The sequence below is a fragment of the Oryctolagus cuniculus genome, chromosome 13 (genome assembly GCF_964237555.1).
Source record: "Oryctolagus cuniculus chromosome 13, mOryCun1.1, whole genome shotgun sequence".
Classification (NCBI taxonomy): domain Eukaryota; kingdom Metazoa; phylum Chordata; class Mammalia; order Lagomorpha; family Leporidae; genus Oryctolagus; species Oryctolagus cuniculus.
In genome coordinates, this window is record NC_091444.1 from 41,869,177 (window position 1) to 41,888,756 (window position 19,580).

The 19,580-nt window shown below is 36.9% G+C and overlaps 1 protein-coding gene across 8 annotated transcripts in view; it reads right to left on the bottom strand.

Annotated features, from left to right (window-relative positions):
- Positions 1-648: 648 nt before the first annotated feature.
- The window catches only part of MINDY3 (MINDY lysine 48 deubiquitinase 3), an 89,497-nt gene continuing 70,565 nt past the window's right edge, over positions 649-19,580 (bottom strand). For all 8 annotated transcript variants that reach the window (XM_051821431.2, XM_002717426.5, XM_070055448.1 and 5 more), the window contains 4 exons: positions 11,546-11,618; positions 8,962-9,049; positions 5,000-5,071; positions 649-1,593 (listed from right to left, as the gene is read on the bottom strand). In XM_051821431.2, coding sequence (XP_051677391.1) covers positions 1,444-1,593; positions 5,000-5,071; positions 8,962-9,049; positions 11,546-11,618 — 383 coding nt within the window. In that variant the 3' untranslated portion in view covers positions 649-1,443. The remainder of the gene's footprint in view (positions 1,594-4,999; positions 5,072-8,961; positions 9,050-11,545; positions 11,619-19,580) is intronic.

A 19,580-nucleotide genomic window follows, 5' to 3' on the forward strand; every position in this document is an offset into this window, starting at 1 on the left:
GGTTTCCTCGGTAGGTTGCCACATCTCCACTGCCTCCTCCCGGGTCTGTATTAGCCAGAGTATAGATGTAATTCTAGTATCACTGGGTTACAATGTCACCATAAGTTTCATAAGGGATTTTCAAAAAGTTCATGGAAAATGGAAAAGTTTATTTTGGTGCAAAAATTTTTGAAATGCATACTAGAAAACATTATCTATGAACTTATTGAAGACCTCCATATATATGTATAGATTCCAACTTTTTTTTAACTAAAATTAATTCTATTTTCCCTGCACTTTTGAAGTACCTTTGTGCATATAAATCTGATGCTACATTTTCCTAAGCTAAAATTTCATATTGTAATTGTGTATGTGTATAAAACAAAACCCTGAACAGTGAGTCACACAACACAGAAGTATACAATTGAAGGTAAAGTTCAGTTTTGAACAAACAGGTTAAACAGGATGAAGCTTCTGTATCTTTGTTCACTAATCCTGACAGCGGCCACCCAGGTTCTCATGCTTCTGGCTGTGTGAGTTAGCAGAGCTCTTGGGTATCTCTCTCAAGGGCCCGAGGCCATTAAGCATTTGTTGTATTCTGTGTTCTCAGAGTTGGTAGACAGAAATGTTTAATAATATTTTAAGCCATTAGTATAAAAAACACAAGAGTAAAGTTAAAGAAAAAAGTGTTTATTTAGGCCATCAACTAGGATCATAATAAATAATGCAATATACTAATGTAATAACAGATGTTCTCATGCATTTATCACATTTATAAATATACAAGAAAGCTGGCTTACAGGGCTGTTTGGACAAATTTGGAAAAGTATACTGGGCACTACAGTGAAAATTAACAGTGTTAAGACTATTAAACAGATTCTCTTGTCTATCATTCTTAAAAATACATCCTGTATACATTTGTGAGTAAATAGTAATGGTTCTTTATAGTTCTTATGCTTCGTAAACATGCCATACTTATCCCAATTGTCAAAGGATCTGGGCTAATAATTTATCAATATTTCTAATGAAAACAGTTTAGAAAAGAATTAACTCTTCTGCATTTCAATGTGAAGACTGATATATTACAAGCCAGATCATTCAAACAATAAAATATGCCTGAATGAATTAAACCCAAAGTTTATAAATAGCAACTATTGTTTGTAATATACAAATTCCATAGAATTATATAATTTATAAGTAAATGACCAATTATCTGACTGCAAAAGTGATACTTTGATTAATGCTTAATTTTGTTAGTAAATTTCACACAAAGGGCTAAAATAGGATAATCTTTAAAATAAAGCTTTAAAACAAATAATTTAAACATATCTTAAACACTGAATATGTGTTTTTGTTATTTACAGTTAATCAATGATACCAGTGTTTAGCTTAATTTAGCCAATTGCCAGTCTTGAATCTTTCCACATCTGTTACTAAGATTTTCCTTATAAATACTTAGACAAATCAGTTTAGTGAAGGAGAGCGATCTGTGGTCCAGAGCAGTTCGATGTATGGCCATTTGGTCTGGAGACAGCGTTTAATAGGAGTGTCATCCGTCTGTAGCATGGGATCTTCAAAACCCATAACGACTGCAGTTCCTTCTACGTACATTACCTGTTGAACAAAATAAAGCCACAAAAGTCAACTGATATCCTTAGCAAATTCTGAGGTGGGATAAAACAGTTTTGACAGACTGGCAAATAAAGTATTACTTACTGTTTCATGTGGAACTTTTAGTTTGATAAATTATGAGCGGGAGTATTTGCTTACTGATTAATATGGAAATAAATTTGTAAATTAGATAGTGATACAAATTTTAATTCCAAGGTGACAAGGTGATTCATGCTCTAGAGAAAAATATGAGAATCACAAAACATAATACAGATCGTTTCCAATAAAAGAAAAATCATTCTTCAAATGATATATACCATTTGAAGGACATTTTCTTGTATGAACATAGTTACTACTGTTTTTATATTGAAGCGCTGGAGTGCTTATGCTGCCTCATGAGATGGAAAGCTATAATAGAATTATAGCTTTCTATTCTGAGGAGGACTTAAATTGAAAGGAGAAAATAAAGTATTGTCTTCTTAGAGCTGAAAACAATTTGTGTGTTTGTCAATGAAATTTGCTATTGTATTAGATTTTCTTTGAAATGCAGCTCATGAGTATATTTTGTAATGCATGAAAAGTGATGGAGAAAAAGATTTCAGGTCAGAAAAACAGGCTAACAAACCAAACAAATCAGAGACTTTTCAGGTAGTGGTAATGATCACATAAAATATAAAATCAGGAAAAAAAGTTTCTATGACATAATACACCAACAAAAATCTTAGCTCATTCCAGCAAGGGCCCACTGTGTATAGTAGAGCACTCAGCCATATATTTCCTCTTGCACCAAGAGAATTCTAACTCTGTATAACTTGGACAGACTGCCTTCTTCCAAAGCATGTATAAAGCAACAACTTTATTAGCTCAAATGGGAGCTCTCTTACAAACACATTAAACAGAAATAGAATATATTACTAAGCTAGACAACTTGGTTTCATAAGTTTCATTTTTTAGGAAGCTCTAAAGACCTATTTTGGATCTATGTGGGCTAATGTATTAGTTTCTTTCTAGAGCTGATGAAGTAAATTTACTATGACAAGCTCAGCTCCTGCTTTTCCCTTTCCCAAAAGCAGAACGACCTTTTTGAAAAGTTGTCCATAAAGCATAGAACTTACTTAACAAATAAGATGTGGCTTGTTTTTCACAAAGAACTTAATTTATTCATAGCATCAGAGCAGAATTATTTGGGCAGAGTACTAGGACCTTCCTTGAGTGGCCTCACCTAGCCTTGGGTGCCTTGAGGCTCAAGCTCTCATCTGCTTTGCCAGCATTCTCCTTTTGTTCCCTAAAATATTTTAAATACTGCCTTACTATGGGGTCTACCGTATTTCTGACTCTTAGGCTTTGGACATGTATGCCTAGCTTTATAACTTACAGTGACAGACTATTTCTATAATATTCCATGTTCTTTGATTTTTGATCTTTTGGTTAGTATGTGAGATGCTTGTTCAAAGCATGATTTGAAACGTACTATATACAGGTAGTGTCACCAACAGACCGAGGACAGGTTTGGTGTCGCTCCCCGTCTTCGTGGAGGAACGACACAGGACCCTGCGCTGTTCTTTCGTCTGCTCGGCCCTTCCCGGGTTTGCTGCTGGTTCTTCCCGGGTTGGCTGCTGGTCCTTCCCGGGTTGGCTACCGTCCCTTCCACCTCCGTGGAAGGGCGGTTCCCCCCGCCACTTTCCCCACTTCCGCGGGGGAGCGGCACACCGCCGGCCGGCTCTCTCGGGGGCTGCTCAGGTGTTCCCTCAGATGTTCCCCTTAGATGTTCCCCGTGCATGTTGTCTCTCTCCTCCTTTATAGTCCTCTTCCGCCAATCCCAACTCTGCTACCCACACGCCGAGTACGCTGCTCTCCTCCAATCAGGAGCAGGTCCTGCTGTTTATTGGTTGAACTGGAGGCAGCTGTGTAGAAGCTGCTTCTCCCTTCTCAGCGCCATATTGTAGGAGAGCAGATGCATAGAATAAGTCTTAATTCCAGTAACAGTCTAGTTCGAGTTGCTCCCCACAGTTTGGGAATCAGGAACTCAGTTCCACCCCTGCTCTGCCAATGACTTGCTACGTGACCTTAGGTGAGTCACTTTAATCTCCCTGTCTCAGATGCCACATCTGTAAAATATGGGTTATATTTGACCTACCTTGCAGGAATGATGTCAGTGAATAATTAGTGACTATTAAGTAACTCATATCACAAAGCTATGCAAAACTTTAAATTCTAGATGAAGCACCTAGGAAATCCAAATTTTCTTAACAATTTATATTCTTCACTATGTATATCAATAAAATCTGTTCTTGCAAAAAGATCTCTGTACTTAAAAAACCTTGAATTTACATTTTATTATGAAAATAAGAGTAAATACCTTTTAGATTTGGCCTAACTAAAATCATGTATTTAATTAACATTATGATCTATTGTCTGCAGCCTTTCTCACTTATGAAAACTTGTGAAACCAGCATGGATTGATCAAATTAAAAGGGAAAGTTAGGCACTGTTTTTTCAACTATCAGCTACATCTACTGTTACTTAAATAGATGAAATATAACAGACATATCACATGTATACACAAAGCTAATATTTAATAAAGGGTGAATTGGTGAGATCAAACTTTTGCTTTAAGTCAGTTGAATACATCTGGAAAGGAATCACTAAGTGCCTTCGTCAATGATTTACAAAGGAAAGCAGTAAAGCATAATGGGTAAGAGTACAGGCTCCGAGACTGACAACCAGACTCACCCCAAGTCCAGCAGTTAGGACATGGCAGAGCTGGGATTGAGTTGCTTAACTCTCTGTGCTTTGGTTTTCCCCCTCTGTTAAATGAGAATGTACAGACAATACTACTTCATAAAGTAATAGGAATCTAAGATAAACAGAGTATGCAATACAATTCCAGGTAAATGCTCCATAAATGCTAACCATTATGGTTATTTATTTTAATCCTTTAAAACACTTTTCTCAGTAGAAATCTCACCATTACCCCTTTCTCCATTTAAAGGAGTCAGTAACAACTTTCAATGGACTAACCACAAATGTAGATTCAGAAAAATGTGCAAAGGCAAGGGTAACGATATGCATATAGACAAAGTAATTTTATTGTACTGAAACTCTTGGTCCAAACACCAATGTAGAGTATCATGTACAAGAGGTTGTCAAGAAGGCTATGGAAAATGTGTATCATGAAAAAACGGCATGAACTTCAAGTTTCTTTGCACCAATATAAACTTTTTTGAAATACCTTCTTACTGTACTAGTCAAATCAAAATATGACTAGCTCTAAATTATACTGTGATAGTATAGAGACTTCTGGAAAAATCTTTTTAGATAACAAGTGTATGGGATGAAACACTGTTATATACCATTATGTTTCTTTCATCAATCCAGTTAAACACAAATTACATGTGAATTATCATACCTTTTCATTATAATTTGATTGCTTCAATCCATTGTAGTGGTAGACAGTGAAAGATTCTGGACCACTTGAGCCCTATACAAAATAAAGAAATATTAAAACTAAAATCTTCACCTTTTGATAGGGGAAACAATAGCTTGGTAAGCAGAAAACTTAAACACAGAAGATACTGGGAAGTAGGAAAGTGTTGGTTTCCACTACAAGCTTTTCTGCAGTTCAAATTTTTAATTAAGTGCATATATTACTATATATTTTAAAAGGATAAAATTTTAAACCGTATCTCCTTTTTATAAATTATTCTTAATACAGAAGAGCAGGGAATCACTTTTACTCAAATCACAAATATGCATGCACCAAGTTTCCAGTTTTGTCAACAACATTGAATAAGGAGCCTTTGTTTCAAACAATCATTGAAATATTGAATATTGAATCACTGAATATTAAAACTTTTAACTAGTAAAAACAGTATTGTGGGAAATGAGAATACACAGTGGCTAAACTGACTTTAATATGTGGGTACTTCAAAAAGTGGAAAAATGAAATTAAAGTTTTTTGGTGCAAAATAAATTTTGAAATCTATGCATGGGTTTTCCATAATACTCATTTCCATGAACTTTTATGCATGGATTTCACAAATTTTTTGCAATGAAAACAAAATTACATTTTCCATGCACCTTTTTTTTCACAAACTTTCAGAAAAACTGATGTTATTCCCACTGTGCTTACCATGGTTTTGAATTAGCTAGAGTTAAGTTCAACTCTCAACCTAGTATTCATCAAGGCCATTGCTGGTCTAACCTCACTGAAGCAGATTTCCTGCAGGGCCTCTGATAGAGCCTGCCTGTCTGTACCACCTCCTGCTCTCCCTGGCCATTGCACATCATGCAAGCAGGCCAGAGACCCCCTTGAAGAATTCTTAAAGTTGGAACTAAAGGAAGAGAGGTACTGGCCCCTCTGGTTTCAGTTCTTAGAGAAAGATGGGCTAAGAGAATGACGGTCACTTTACAGTGAGAAAGGAATGGAGAGAGAGGGCCTATGCTCGAGAGGGAAGCCTGAGCGCCAGCTTCCAGGTGCTGCTTCATTTCCTCTGCGCTACCCACTCCCATCTGGACACTTCCTGTCCACTCAGCCTACTCAGACTGCGCTTCTGTGGTTTGCAACCAAGAATCCTAAAAATAACACAGGACTCAATCTACTGTTTAGTCCTATCACTCCAACTATTTCTCTTTCCTAATTGTTGTAGACAAGCATATGACTCGTTTTCCCAGGAAAAGACCTTTTGTGGGCCTTTCTCACATTCACAATTTTTTTTTGAACTCCTCTCTCTAATACTCTGTTCTTCCTTGTGTCTGCTTTTCCAAGGCCTGGTTGAAATGGACCTTTTCTGTACCGTCTTTCCTGAACATACTGGGTGGGTTCTTTATTACCTTCGAACCTTTATAATTCAGCTGTATGACTGAAAAGGATTCATATCTTGCATCTTTTATTGTTGTTTTGAAAGACACCTTCAGAATTTTAACTGATTTTTAACTTTTCATGTCTTATATTCCCAACTAAAACCAAAGCTCTTTTATAACTTTCTGTATTCTACTCTAAATGCTTGACACAAACTGGAAAAAATCAGTAACTGATCATTTTCTTAATTATATATATGACTGATGAATTTTAAATAAAGTTCTTGAATTCCAGAGTTAATATATTTTAATTTAAAAAACATTTTACTATAAATGGAGAACAATTTATTCTTTTTATTAATAAACAATTGGCATAGAACACCAAAAAAAGTAATGCAACACAGAGTGAAAAGTGTTTAGACTCTGGCATTAGAGCTACATTGGACTCTTGAATCAGCCATTATTAGTTGTATGATCTTAAGCAATTTTACATTCTCTCACCCTCAGTTTCCACAGGCTAAAAGGGAGAAAATAATTTCTGAGATACATAGGGTCTGGTGTATAGCATGAGTTTAATAAATGGCAGAAACTTCTGATATTATAAACAAAAGTTTGGACAGCGCTGCAGCTCACTTGCCTAATCCTCCACCTGTGGCGCCGGCACCCCGGGTTCTAGTCCTGGTTGGGGTGCCGGATTCTGTCCTGGTTGCTCCTCTTCTAGTCCAGCTCTCTGCTGTGGCCTGGGAAGGCAGTGGAGGATGGCCCAAGTGCTTGGGCCCCTGCACCTGCGCGGGAGACTGGGAAGAAGGTCCTGGCTCCTGGCTTCAGATTGGCGCAGCTCCGGCCATTGTGGCCATTTGGGGAGTGAACCAGCAGATGGAAGACCTTTCTGTCTCTCCCCCTCACTGTCTGTAACTCTACCTCTCAAATAAATAAATCTTTAAACAAAAAAGCTGTTTATTAAGCACTTACCAATATATCAAAACATAATATTGGATTAAAAAAACTTTCAAAAATAACCCTAGTAGTTGGAATGTGAATAAGATATCATAATCCAATAGTTTTTCTAATATCAGAAAATGTTATTTTTCAAAGGTTAAAAAGCTCCAAGCCTAGACTGTGACAGTCTTTTACTTTTTGAATTTTACTTCACTCATTTTCTCTACTCACAATATCCACAAAAGATAACAGATTTGAGACAGAAGTCCCCCACCCCCAACTTTTAAAAAAAAGAACAAGACTGAATGCCAGTAATACTTAATACTCGGAAGACAATTTAAGTCTGAGATACCAAATTGACAATTATATCATTTTTCTTCTTGTTAATATATCTGTTCTACAAAAAAAGATAGAATAGAAACTGGCAAGAATTTCTCTTAAAACAGTTAACTTCAACTTAAACTAGGCTAGTATCTGATGAAATGACCATAATCTATAGCTCTATAGCTAACTGAACATTTGGGTTTAGTAGTAAAATTCTTCACTTAAATATGGAACCAAGATAAGACAGCTAGAGAATAGAGGATTGGCTTAATGATGATGCAGACAGAACCAAGACTTAGATCAATTCCTATTAACTAAATCCAATGGAGGGCAGGTCACAAATATGAACAACACAGCTCCAAAGATTTTTCTTCCATTCAACTGCAACTCACCTGAAATTCAGGTTCATTATATTTTCTCCAAGTATCTAAAAAAGTTCTATGAAGCTACACGCTAACCTCTTTAACAAGAGAAGGCAAGTGGGGGTTAGAGTAGTCAAAGTGAATATTTCCTTTTATTCCCATACAAGCATACATCAAACAGCCCATGGAAAATGTAATTAAAAGATGTTTATTTATTTTTTGACAGGCAGAGTGGACAGTGAGACAGAGAGAAAGGTCTTCCTTTGCCATTGGTTCACCCTCCAATGGCCGCCGTGCTGCGGCCGGCACACCGTGCTGATCCAAAGGCAAGAGCCAGGTGCTTCTCCTGGTCTCCCATGGGGTGCAGGGCCCAAGCACTTGGGCCATCCTCTACTGCCTTCCCAGGCCACAGCAGAGATCTGGCCTGGAAGAGGGGCAACCGGGACTAGAACCCGGGTTGCCAGCGCCGCAGGCGGAGGATTAGCTTACTGAGCCGCGGCGCAGGCCTAAGTTTATTTTAGTGTAAAAATTTTAAAATCAATGCATGAGAGTTCTGTAGAAAGTTCATAGAAAATGCATATTGTAAACTATTCATGGATTTCATCTTTTGTGTGCCAAAATAAATTGATACTGTAATTCTATTTTTTCACAAAATTTGTAAAGTACCTTTGTGCTTCTAAACTTTATCCTTCTTTTAAAAAAAACCTCATTTTATGTATATATTACTGTATGCAGTATCTTCTGCCACTCCTCACCCCTGTCAAGATTCTGCCATTAATATACTGGGACATACATAGCCTTCTGTCCTTGCTGTATGGGAAGCTGTCTACATAATAGTAAAGTCTCATATCTGCATGTAAGAACATTTTTAAAGGAGTAGAAAAAATGCCAAAGCAATCAAATAATCATACCAACAGAACAAAACAATAGACGTTGACTATATTACCTGATCAGGAAAAAATTCTTGAAGAAATGGACCCAACAATATGATTCCTAATCCTTCTGGATCTAATTTATTCTTCATGAGATTTATGCTATTGGAAGAAAAAAGGAAAAAAAGTGGATAAAAAGGAAAAAAGGCTTACTTTTCTTCTTTCATGATTAAAACTACTGGTATTGTAACACATCTGCCTGCCAAAAATCCTAAGGATCGTTCTTTTTAGAACCTTAATGACAAATACAAAGGAATGACATCTAATTTGCCAAAACTTGGTTATTTTTAAACCAGAGTAATCTGTTACTATTTAAAATTTAAATCATGACTATGACTTTGGAATATTGTTCCTTATTAGGTAAAGTAATTTAAAAACTAAACCCTCAGGCTTGTAACCTCCCAAAGGCAAATTCTCTTTGCTTCATAGGTATGCCTGAATTTAACAATTAAAGAAGCACTGAATTTAAAAGTTTGTTTTAATCTCAAGCAGAAAAATGTTAAAGAATTAAATGAGATAGTTTTAAAATCCTTAGACAATGTAACTTGAGGGTTAAAGAGGCAAGATTCTCCAAGAGTTACAGTGCAGTGGATTACAGTAGGTGGCAGGTACTGTATGGTCTGGTAGCAGCCTAACATTAGCAGGGCTGCTTTGCATAGCTTTTACCATTTACGTGTAGCCAAGGCTGGTGAAAGTGCTGTCATGTATAACTAGAAAGGTGGCAGAGAAAATGCACTGCAGTTTGAAGGGTTTTGAAAATGAAAAAGTGTCTTCAGAAAGGTTTATTTTCCATGTTCTCTCAAGCCATATTTAACATGGCATTTACAGTTTATTATTACAACACACAAAGTGTCATGTTCAGGGGTTTCAGGTTGTCCTGGTTAAACAACTTCTCCCCTTTGGTTGAATTTGCATCACCGTCTGTTGCTCAGTTTATTCTGGCAGTGCTGTGACAGAGTTAGGAATAAGCCAGTGGCACAGGCCAGATACAGCATGGGTCAGTTACCAGGTAGCTCTTCCATACAGGGAGTTTAGCTGTTTTCTTCTAAGCACAAGCTTCGATTTAAGGTTCGTGAAAGTTGCGTCCCGGCTGAGCAAACTTCAGGGTTGGGTGCCTCACCCTGTTGCAGGCAGTACTGGCCCTGTGAGATGCTGGAGTGGGCCTGTTACTATTATTAACCCTAGATGTCTTATATTTTACAACACAAATGATATGACACTTTAATGGCTCTGAGTAAGGCCAGGAGGTTATGATATGAAACAAAGACAAGGTCATAATACACTTAATATATATTTTAATAAATTAATCCTTAGTAGGACTGAGTTGATGAGCCATCACAAATTAAAAATATGACTAATCTGAAATAGAGGGAATAACAGTCTAATCTTCCAACTCCTTCTAGAAAATTAGACTGAATCAATTATACTAATTTTGTAACACAAGAAGTATTATCTGTACTAACTTTCAAGGGAAATTAAGTAGATGATATATAGTTACATGTATGAAATTTTGAAAACAAATTAACCCTTCCTTCTTCTACTTACCCATTTTAAGAATCACTAGTAACCAAAATTACCTGAGTTCAATTTTTTTGCAAATTAGAGGAGTATAAACAAAATGGTTTGTACCTGGAAATTGGTTGAAAAGAAACCTAAGTGGTGTTAAAACATTTAATGGACTAGTTCAACCTTCTCTTAACTTTTCTTCTTTAATTATGACTAAACAACAAATAAAATCATGTCTCCAGATAGCAAGATATCATTCCAAATATAACTAGTTTATTAATGTTTCCTACTTTTAAGAAAAGTACAGCTGAACTCATTAAGTCAGAATGGTACCAAATTCTACACACCGTGTATACCAATGTTTCATATTGCTTTTTTCTACATTTTATATTGTCAGCAAACTTGTCTGCTCACTGTCAGAAAAAACTTAAAGGGAAAAATAGATTGTACAGAAACAAAAAGATCCTAGGTGACCTTTATTTCTCATTTGATCAATACTTCTAACTTGAGAGTCATTTTCTCAGGGATAATAAATATCCTACACCTATGGAGGAAGCTATAGGTGTAACAATGTATGAAACTCAACAGTGAGAATGAAGACAATGAAAGGATATTAAGGAAATACTGAAACATTTATGTTCAGTATTGTGTTGCAGCCACAAAGCTTTCACAGCAACTAATTCAATCACTTAACACTGGCGAGGTGGTCATTTATTTAAGCACAGCAATTTAGCAATATCTACATTAAATAGAACTACCATTATTTTCATTGAAGTCATTAAAGATATATATAGTATATAACACTTCTCTCTATATAGGGAAAAGATATACTTAAAGAAAAGGACATTTATGTTTTTAGCACTTTTATAAGAAAGCAGGACAGTAAGTACAGGGTTGGAGAGGAAGCTCACTTGGAATATGCTAAGTCTCAGCTATAATACAGAATTTGTCTTTTTCATAAACCTTTGCTTTATATACATTGCTATGATTTGTATGTTCAAATTTAGAATTTTTTAAAAGGCTAAAATGTACGTTTTAAACTTAATGGAATCTTTTTTGAGTTGGCTTAATAATAATTCTTATTTAGCTTACTATTCAGGATCTGAAACAAGATCCAATGCTTTCATAACGTCTTCTAGAAGTGAATCAGGTATGAATCCATTATCTAGGGAAAAAAAGAATCTGAAATAAGAATTTAGTTCAAGAAGTGCTGTTTTTGCTGTCAGATTCCAGGGAAAAATAATAGAGATGGAAAGAGTTAAGAAACAGCATAATGTTTATTTTAGCACTGAAGACTATTATTAGACATTTCCTTATATTAGGTTCCTTGGCATACAAAGATTTATTTTCAAGTTTAGTTTTAAATAAAAATTAACCATAAAAGGACTCCAATGAAACTTTAAAATCAAATTCTTTTTTAAACAGTCTTACAAATTTCTACTTAAGATTAGAAAAAAACAACTTAGTAATTAGCTGTATCTTTCAAACAAGGTGAACCTTTTAATTCCCAGTAGGAACCCAATTAAAATAATTCTTGGAGTGGGTGTTTGGCATAGCGGCTTACGACATTCACATTCCATATTAGAGTGCTTGGTTCAAGTACCAGCTACTTCAATCCAGCTTCCCGCTAATGCACACCCTGGGAGGCAGCAGGTATGGCTCACGTACTTGGGTCTCTGAACCCCACGTGGGAGATTCAGATGGAGTTCTGGACTCTAGCTTCAGCCTGGCCCAGTCCTGGCTGCTGCTGGCATTTAGAGAGGAAAACTGCACATGGGAGATCTCTGTACTTTTCAAATAAAAATTTTAAAACATTATTTTTAATCTTAAATATGTTTTCTCACAATGTTATTTGGCTTCTTGAAACAGTGTTAGTGATCCACTCTTATTTAGCTAAGTGACAATAAGAATAAGAAAACAAATCCAATATTTGTCGATTTAAATAAAAGCCACAGCTTTAAAGAAAAATAAATTAAAAGTTGAAATGCAAATGCAAAGTAGAATCAACTGTTGATGACTATTACATGGAAAATATTCCTTTTTTTTCTGGTGAGGGAACAGCTTGATGAGGAAATAAATAACACTGGTAAATTGCAAAAATTCTGATGATGCAATAGAATGTCACACACACATACACACACAAACCTTACAGGGGAGTATGGAATGGTAGTAGTTGTAAACAAGCAAGTTATTTATTCCCTTAAATGTACAGTGCTTGAACTCCCCTATCCATTTACTCATTCCTGAAGACTGTCTCAACTTGAAATCGGCTTCCAACACAATCTCTTTTACAGGGATTAGATGATTAAGAAAAACAATCTTGCCTTGGAGAACAAGACGTCCAAAAGTCCTGATCCAATAATGAAACTGCAGAATAAAGTATGCAGTCGCCCTTTCACGATGTGCAGCTGTACACTGTCTCTATCAGAAAGGAAGGTGTTAGCTTTGCAAGAAGGTCTCTTCTATTCTTAAATCTCATAAGCAGTTTACCCATTTGAAGACAGAATGGTCTGGCTAAAAGGCTGAAGTAATTTGGAATAGTTAAAAATGTACATTCTAAAAAATGCATTTACTCTTATCCTTCAATCTGTTATCCAAATTCAAGGTATGAAGATATTGTTTGAAGGCATCTGTGAAAATATTCGAGCTTTTATTGCTTTGGGAGCTCAGCTTGGATGAGTATGCAGAGAAAAATTACTTAGTCACAGACTGCCCAAATGTAAAACAGGCTTTATTTGGCTACCAGCAGACAGGAACAATTATCTAGATAAGTTTCTGCATTTAATGGACTATCATATACATCCACTGATATTGTAATGTTCTTTAGGCACAGCATGGCATGTGTTTTGATGGCTGGCAGCCTTACCTTAGAAACCACATCTTGCAACCCAGCTGCCACCCCCAGAAACAGTTAATAGGCTGTATACAGACAAATACAGCGACATCAAAAAAATATCATCTTTGTAACACCATATATGTGATTAATCTGAAACTAAAAATATTCCATAAAAATATTTTAAGGTGCCTATATCATCTCCAATCTCCAACACACAAACACTGTGAAATATAACATAACCATCAAGTCAGTGACAACCTTTTATACAGACTAGTGTAGTATTTTAAAATTAAAAGTGTAAAATAATTTCCTCAACACTTCAAAAAGACAATATAGGCTCAAGATAAGAAGATTTCAAAAATACATATCTTTTTAGGACATGTATTCTGCAAAGATAACTTCTACAGAAAAAGATCATTTAGACTATACTTGCATAAAACCTAGGCCATTTAGCATTTAGTCAACTGAATTTCTAGAGACTATGGAAATAGAAACGCAATGATAGAAAACCTCAATACCAACAGCAAAGGAAATGTGTGAGCACAACTGTTGATTATTCAAATCTAAAAAAAATTCAAGGAAAAGGTAAAACTTGAAGGCATTTGTGTATATTAACCACATGATACAAACCAGACTTTCACAAGATTTAAAACTCAGAAAAATGGGAGATATGAGATGGGGAAAGCAACAGAAGACACAACAGCTATGATATGTAATATGAATGTTATATGATAGTAAGCATATTCCAATTCCAACACAGATTGTATTTTTAAAACACTTGAGGGAGAAAGTTGCTTAAAAATAAGTTTTTTTAACTTAGAAAAAATGCAGATTGTTCAAAGTGTCAAGTACCTAGAGTTTGAGGAGAGGAATAACTTAATGCAACAGAATGCTGATGGAGAGGAAGTTATTCAGATAGGAATTTCATGGATAAAATGATAACATCACAATTTCATAACTGTGAAAAATTCAGAGCTGGATTTTAAGGGAAAAATATACCAATTTTGACTTCTGTTTTGAAAGATTAAAAAATGAAAGGGAGAACTCGCAGGTCTCTTAACAGATGCACTAGCTGAAATGAGCACTGCAGGAAGAAAGCGAATATCAGAAATGCAGAAAAGCAGGAAGTAAAGGAAAAAGGTTTCTGTCATTTGAGCTAACAACAGCTTCCAAGGAGACTGTGGAGAGGCTGAGCACTTGGGATTGTAATATCTTCCAATCCTGTACATGAGAGAAAGTTGACAATTAACTAGGTTTTAACACCATTTGTCTTAGTCAAATTGATCATACTGATCAATTTACTTCCATCCCTATCATTTCTATTTTACAAAAATTGCAATAAAAAAGGAACTTGAATACAAAGCACATATCCAAATACATCCCCCTGCCAAAAAGATACAAAAGGAACAAAAAAAACCCCATAGATGTTCTTCAAAGTCCTTACATAATGCTTTGCATAGTCCTAATATTAAGATTCTCTTTAGGCGCTGAGCACTTGTGTTTATTTTGGCTTCTGAATTTGGGATTACTAAGTTGAGCCAAGTAATTAGAGAAAATATACCAAAGTCCTGCTGAAATTAAAAATTTGGTAGTATTTAACAGTTAACAAAATATATGTTGGCCTTATTTTCTAAGTCCACATGACATCAAATTAAGTAGTAAGGTAATAATATATCCTTAAAGAATTCAAAATGGAGAGCATTTCAATGAACAACTAGAATGAGTCAATTACTAAATTCTTATTCCACTAAATTAAAAACAATAGTTCAAAGTAAAATTTATAAAGGGTGAAATGTATCTCTTTATGATTTATGCCTTAACAACAAGATAGTGGGGTGGGGAAGGGATGGTGTGGGGGGAATGTTGAATTGGCTTTCTGGTAGAACACCCCACATCTAGTCTTGCTTCTCACAACTAGCTATGTTGACTTTAGAGAAATGACTCAAACGAAGGTTGGTTTTCTTAAGAACAAAATGTTGATGATCGCTTCTGCCTATCTCCTGGGAATATGGCAAATAGTTAATCAGGCCACAGAGGTAATGTGCTTTACAAATTGTAATCTTTCATGCAAATAACTCACTTTGGATAGATCTCCATTTACAAACCAGGTTTATGTTCCAAAAGATCAATAAATTGTGATTAGCCTCAACAAATTCACTTAATTCATAATATGTCTAAGTAGTTGCATTGCAGGTCTACCAAGCAGTCACTTACATGAATAACCACCAAATGTGGGAGGGAAGGTGGTATCAGGAGTGAGATAAAGAGACAAAAATACTCCTGGATTGTCGCTCCCCGTCTTCGCGGAGGAACGACACAGGACCCTGCGCTGTTCTTGTTTGCTCGGCCCTTCCCGGGTTTGCTGCTGGTCCTTCCCGGTTGGCTACCGCCCTTCCACGGAGGTAGCCAACCCGGGAAGGACCAGCAGCAAACCCGGGAAGGGCCAAGCAGACAAAAGAACAGCGCAGGGTCCTGTGTCGTTCCTCCGCGAAGAGGGGGAGCGACATAATGGTGCCGTGACTCGGATAGGAAGCCTAGGCAGGGTTTAATGTCGTTCCTCCACGAAGAGGGGGAGCGACACTGGATAACAGAACTTGATTCTTCTTCCGCTTCTATTGAAGGCCCATATGGGATGTGGTATTGCAGGCACTATGCCATAGCATCAACTCCTGATGCCATTTCTTTTTGCCAGTTGATAACATTAACTTTTTAAAGATCAGGTTTCCTATGTCTGGACACTTCTTGCTCTGCAGGCACTTCTTTATGCCTTTATTCGTTAATAGTTATATCCTAAGATCTTCTGACTCCTTGTATGCTACCCATCTGAAGATCCACATTCACTCACATTTTCAACTTTGGCTCTAAAATTTTTACCAACAAAACAAAGATAAGTTGAATTAACCAAAAACAAGTACACAAAAACCGTATGTTTGGTTTAGAAATGTTCTGTGGTAGTTACACTTGGGTGAGAGTATGGATTGATACCTTGAAAATCACTTCAAACCAAAAATAAACTAGCACAACAAAGACTTTACTAAAAACTCTGAGAAGATGCTCAGTTTATTCATCATGCCATCTTACACATTTCAAGACACAATGTGTCCACTATACAAGGGATTTCTTCCTCATAGCTCACACTGTAATTAGTATCAGGATGGGTAGAAACATCTCCCTAAGTAAGTGCTGAAACAGAGCACACATTTTTGTGTGTAAGTGCATGCCTGTAAAGTGGTACTCTGACTGGAAGGTGAGCTAAAAGATAGGAAAACTTAAAGATACCTGAGATGGCAGAAAATAAAACATATGCTTTCAATAAATCCTTTAAGAGGATATGCTGGCCGGCGCCGCGGCTCACTAGGCTAATCCTCCGCCTAGCGGCGCCGGCACACCAGGTTCTAGTCCCGGTCGGGGCGCCGGATTCTGTCCCGGTTGCCCCTCTTCCAGGCCAGCCCTCTGCTGTGGCCAGGGAGTGCAGTGGAGGATGGCCCAAGTGCTTGGGCCCTGCACCCCATGGGAGACCAGGAGAAGTACCTGGTTCCTGCCATCGGATCAGCGCGGTGTGCCGGTCGCAGCGCGCCGGCCGCGGCGGCCATTGGAGGGTGAACCAACGGCAAAGGAAGACCTTTCTCTCTGACTCTCTCTCTCACTGTCCACTCTGCCTGTCAAAAAAAAATAATAATAATAATAATAAAAAAAAAAGAGGATATGCTGTGGTTAATTCATTCGACTCATAATATCATTAATTTCCATTGTCATTCCAGTAAATTCTTGCCTCTAGCAGCACCTCTCCCTGGTAAATTCTCCCTAACTTTTTCTTGCATCATATTTTTCTATCCAAGTCAAATACCTTGCTGGCTTTGCCTTGTACATAAATTGCTGTCTTGACAACTTAGGACCCCACTTTGGAGCTTTGGAGAGCATGGTGAAATCAGACTGCAGCAGCCCAAGCTACTGGTGAAAAAGCTGCAGGAAGAACCAAGAGGGAATCCAGCTTGAAGCCCCCTGGGGGGATAGTGTACCTGCCAAACTAGAGGAGAAAAAAACAAAGGGGGGGGGGCAAGGCATGTTTTCTCTTTCCCCAGTCATCCTGCAAAGGTGTCCTGTAACACGCTAACAGAGAGAAAGCACCAATTTGGACATATATAACAGCTGTGCGAGCTTGTGTCCGTGCCTAGAAACCAGCCAAGCAGAGACTCCTGAGTCTGGTGGGGAGAATAGACAGGGGCTGGGTGCCCATGACTGTGAAAACACTGAGGCTGCATGGGGAGGACTCGGCGTGGCTGGGATATTGGGCAGTTACTGTGGGAAGCTCCACACCATCAGGGCTCCCTGTGCTGGGGAATATGAGCTTATACTGAGGACTGCACAGATCCTTTGTGTGGTCCTTGTGGCAGGACGAATAATATACTCACTGGGCCAGGTGCTTAGGCACTGGTCTCCTTTGAGGAAAGGAGCTCAGGTGAGTCTACACCAACAAACAAGAAGAAATCTCCTTTCTGATTAAAAAAAAGATTTAAATGCCAAACACTCTGCAGCATTAAATAGAGCTCTCTGGCCACTTCCACCAGACACCTCTATATATTCCCTGAAAGTAGACACTCCACTAATCCAATCAGACATAGTCAAAAGATAAAAGCCACCATAGCACAAAAATCAAACCAATGAGTATCCCCAAAAATGCTGAATAATAAATACACCAATCCAAGAAACAAGAATAAGGAAGACAACATGACACCCCCAAAAGAACAAAACATCTCTAGATTGTGAAGATGATGTGAAGGAAGAAATGCAAGAAATGGAATTCAAAATATTGATCATAGAATTACTTAGAAGTAATCAGAAGCAAATGTATGAACTAATGAAATCCATACATGACATGAAAGAAAACTTTTCCCATGAAATTGAGATCCTAAAGAGAAATCAAAATGAAATTTTGGAAATGAGGAATTCAATAGAACAAACAAAAATATAGTGGAGAGCTTTAACAACAGAATTGAAGCAGAAGAAAGAATATCTGACTTAGAAGACAAACCACAGGAAATTATGCAGACCTAACACAAGAAGAAGAAATTAGAAAACTAAAAAACACTGTTGGGAATCTATGGGATACTATTAAATGACTCAACATACAGGTTCTAGGAGTTCCTGAAGGCATGGAAAGACAAAGGATTAGAAGGTCTTTTCAGTGAAATAACAAAATTTTCCCAATTTGGAGAAAGAAAGGTGAATCCAAGTACAGGAAGTACACAGAATTCCTAATACACATGACCAGAAAAGATCCTTATCACAACACATTGTAATCAGATTCTCCGCAGTAAAACAAAGAAAAGATTCGAAAATGTGCATGAGAGAAATGCCAGATTACTTTCAGAGGATCTCCAATTAGACTTATAGCAGACATCTCATCAGAAACCCTACAGGCTAGGAGAGAATGGCGACATTTTGTCCAAGACTTAAGAAGAAAAGAACTGTCAACCCAGAATACTATACCCTGCAAAGATCTCATTTATGAATGAAGGTGAAATAAAGACCTTCCATGACAAACAGAAACTAAAATAATTTGTCACTACCCATCTAGCCCTGCAGAAGATGCATATGGATGTGCTGCACACAGAAACACAAAACATGCTAATCAATACAGAAGAAGGTAAAGGAAGGAAAACTCTCAGGATAAATACAAAGGAAATCCAAAGTAAAAAAATAGGAATTTTTAGGGAAAATGGCAGGGCAAAATCATTACTTATCAATAGTCACCTTGAATATAAATGGCCTCAACTCTCCAATTAAAAGACACAGACTGGCTGAATGGATTAAATAAAACCTATCTATTTGCTGCCTACAAGAAACACATCTTACCAACAAAGATGCATGTAGACTGAAAGTGAAAGGATGGAATAGGATATTCCATGCTAACAGAAACCAAAAAGGAGCTGGTGTAGCCATCCTAATATCAGACAAAATAGACTTTAATACAAAAACTGTTAAAAGATACAAAGAAGGACACTATGTAATGATTAAGGTATCAATTCAACAGGAAGATGCAACTATTATAAATTTATGCACCTAATTATGGGGCACATGGCTATTTAAAAGAAATGTTAAGGGATCTAAAAGGAGACACAGGCTCAAATACAATAGTATTGAGGAACTTCACTACCCTACTTTTCAGCAATGGACAGATCAACCAGACAGAAAATCAGCAAGGAGACAGAGTAAATTGACATTATTGACCATTGGGACCTAACAGTTATCTACAGATTTGTTTCCTCCTACAGTTGCAGAATACACATT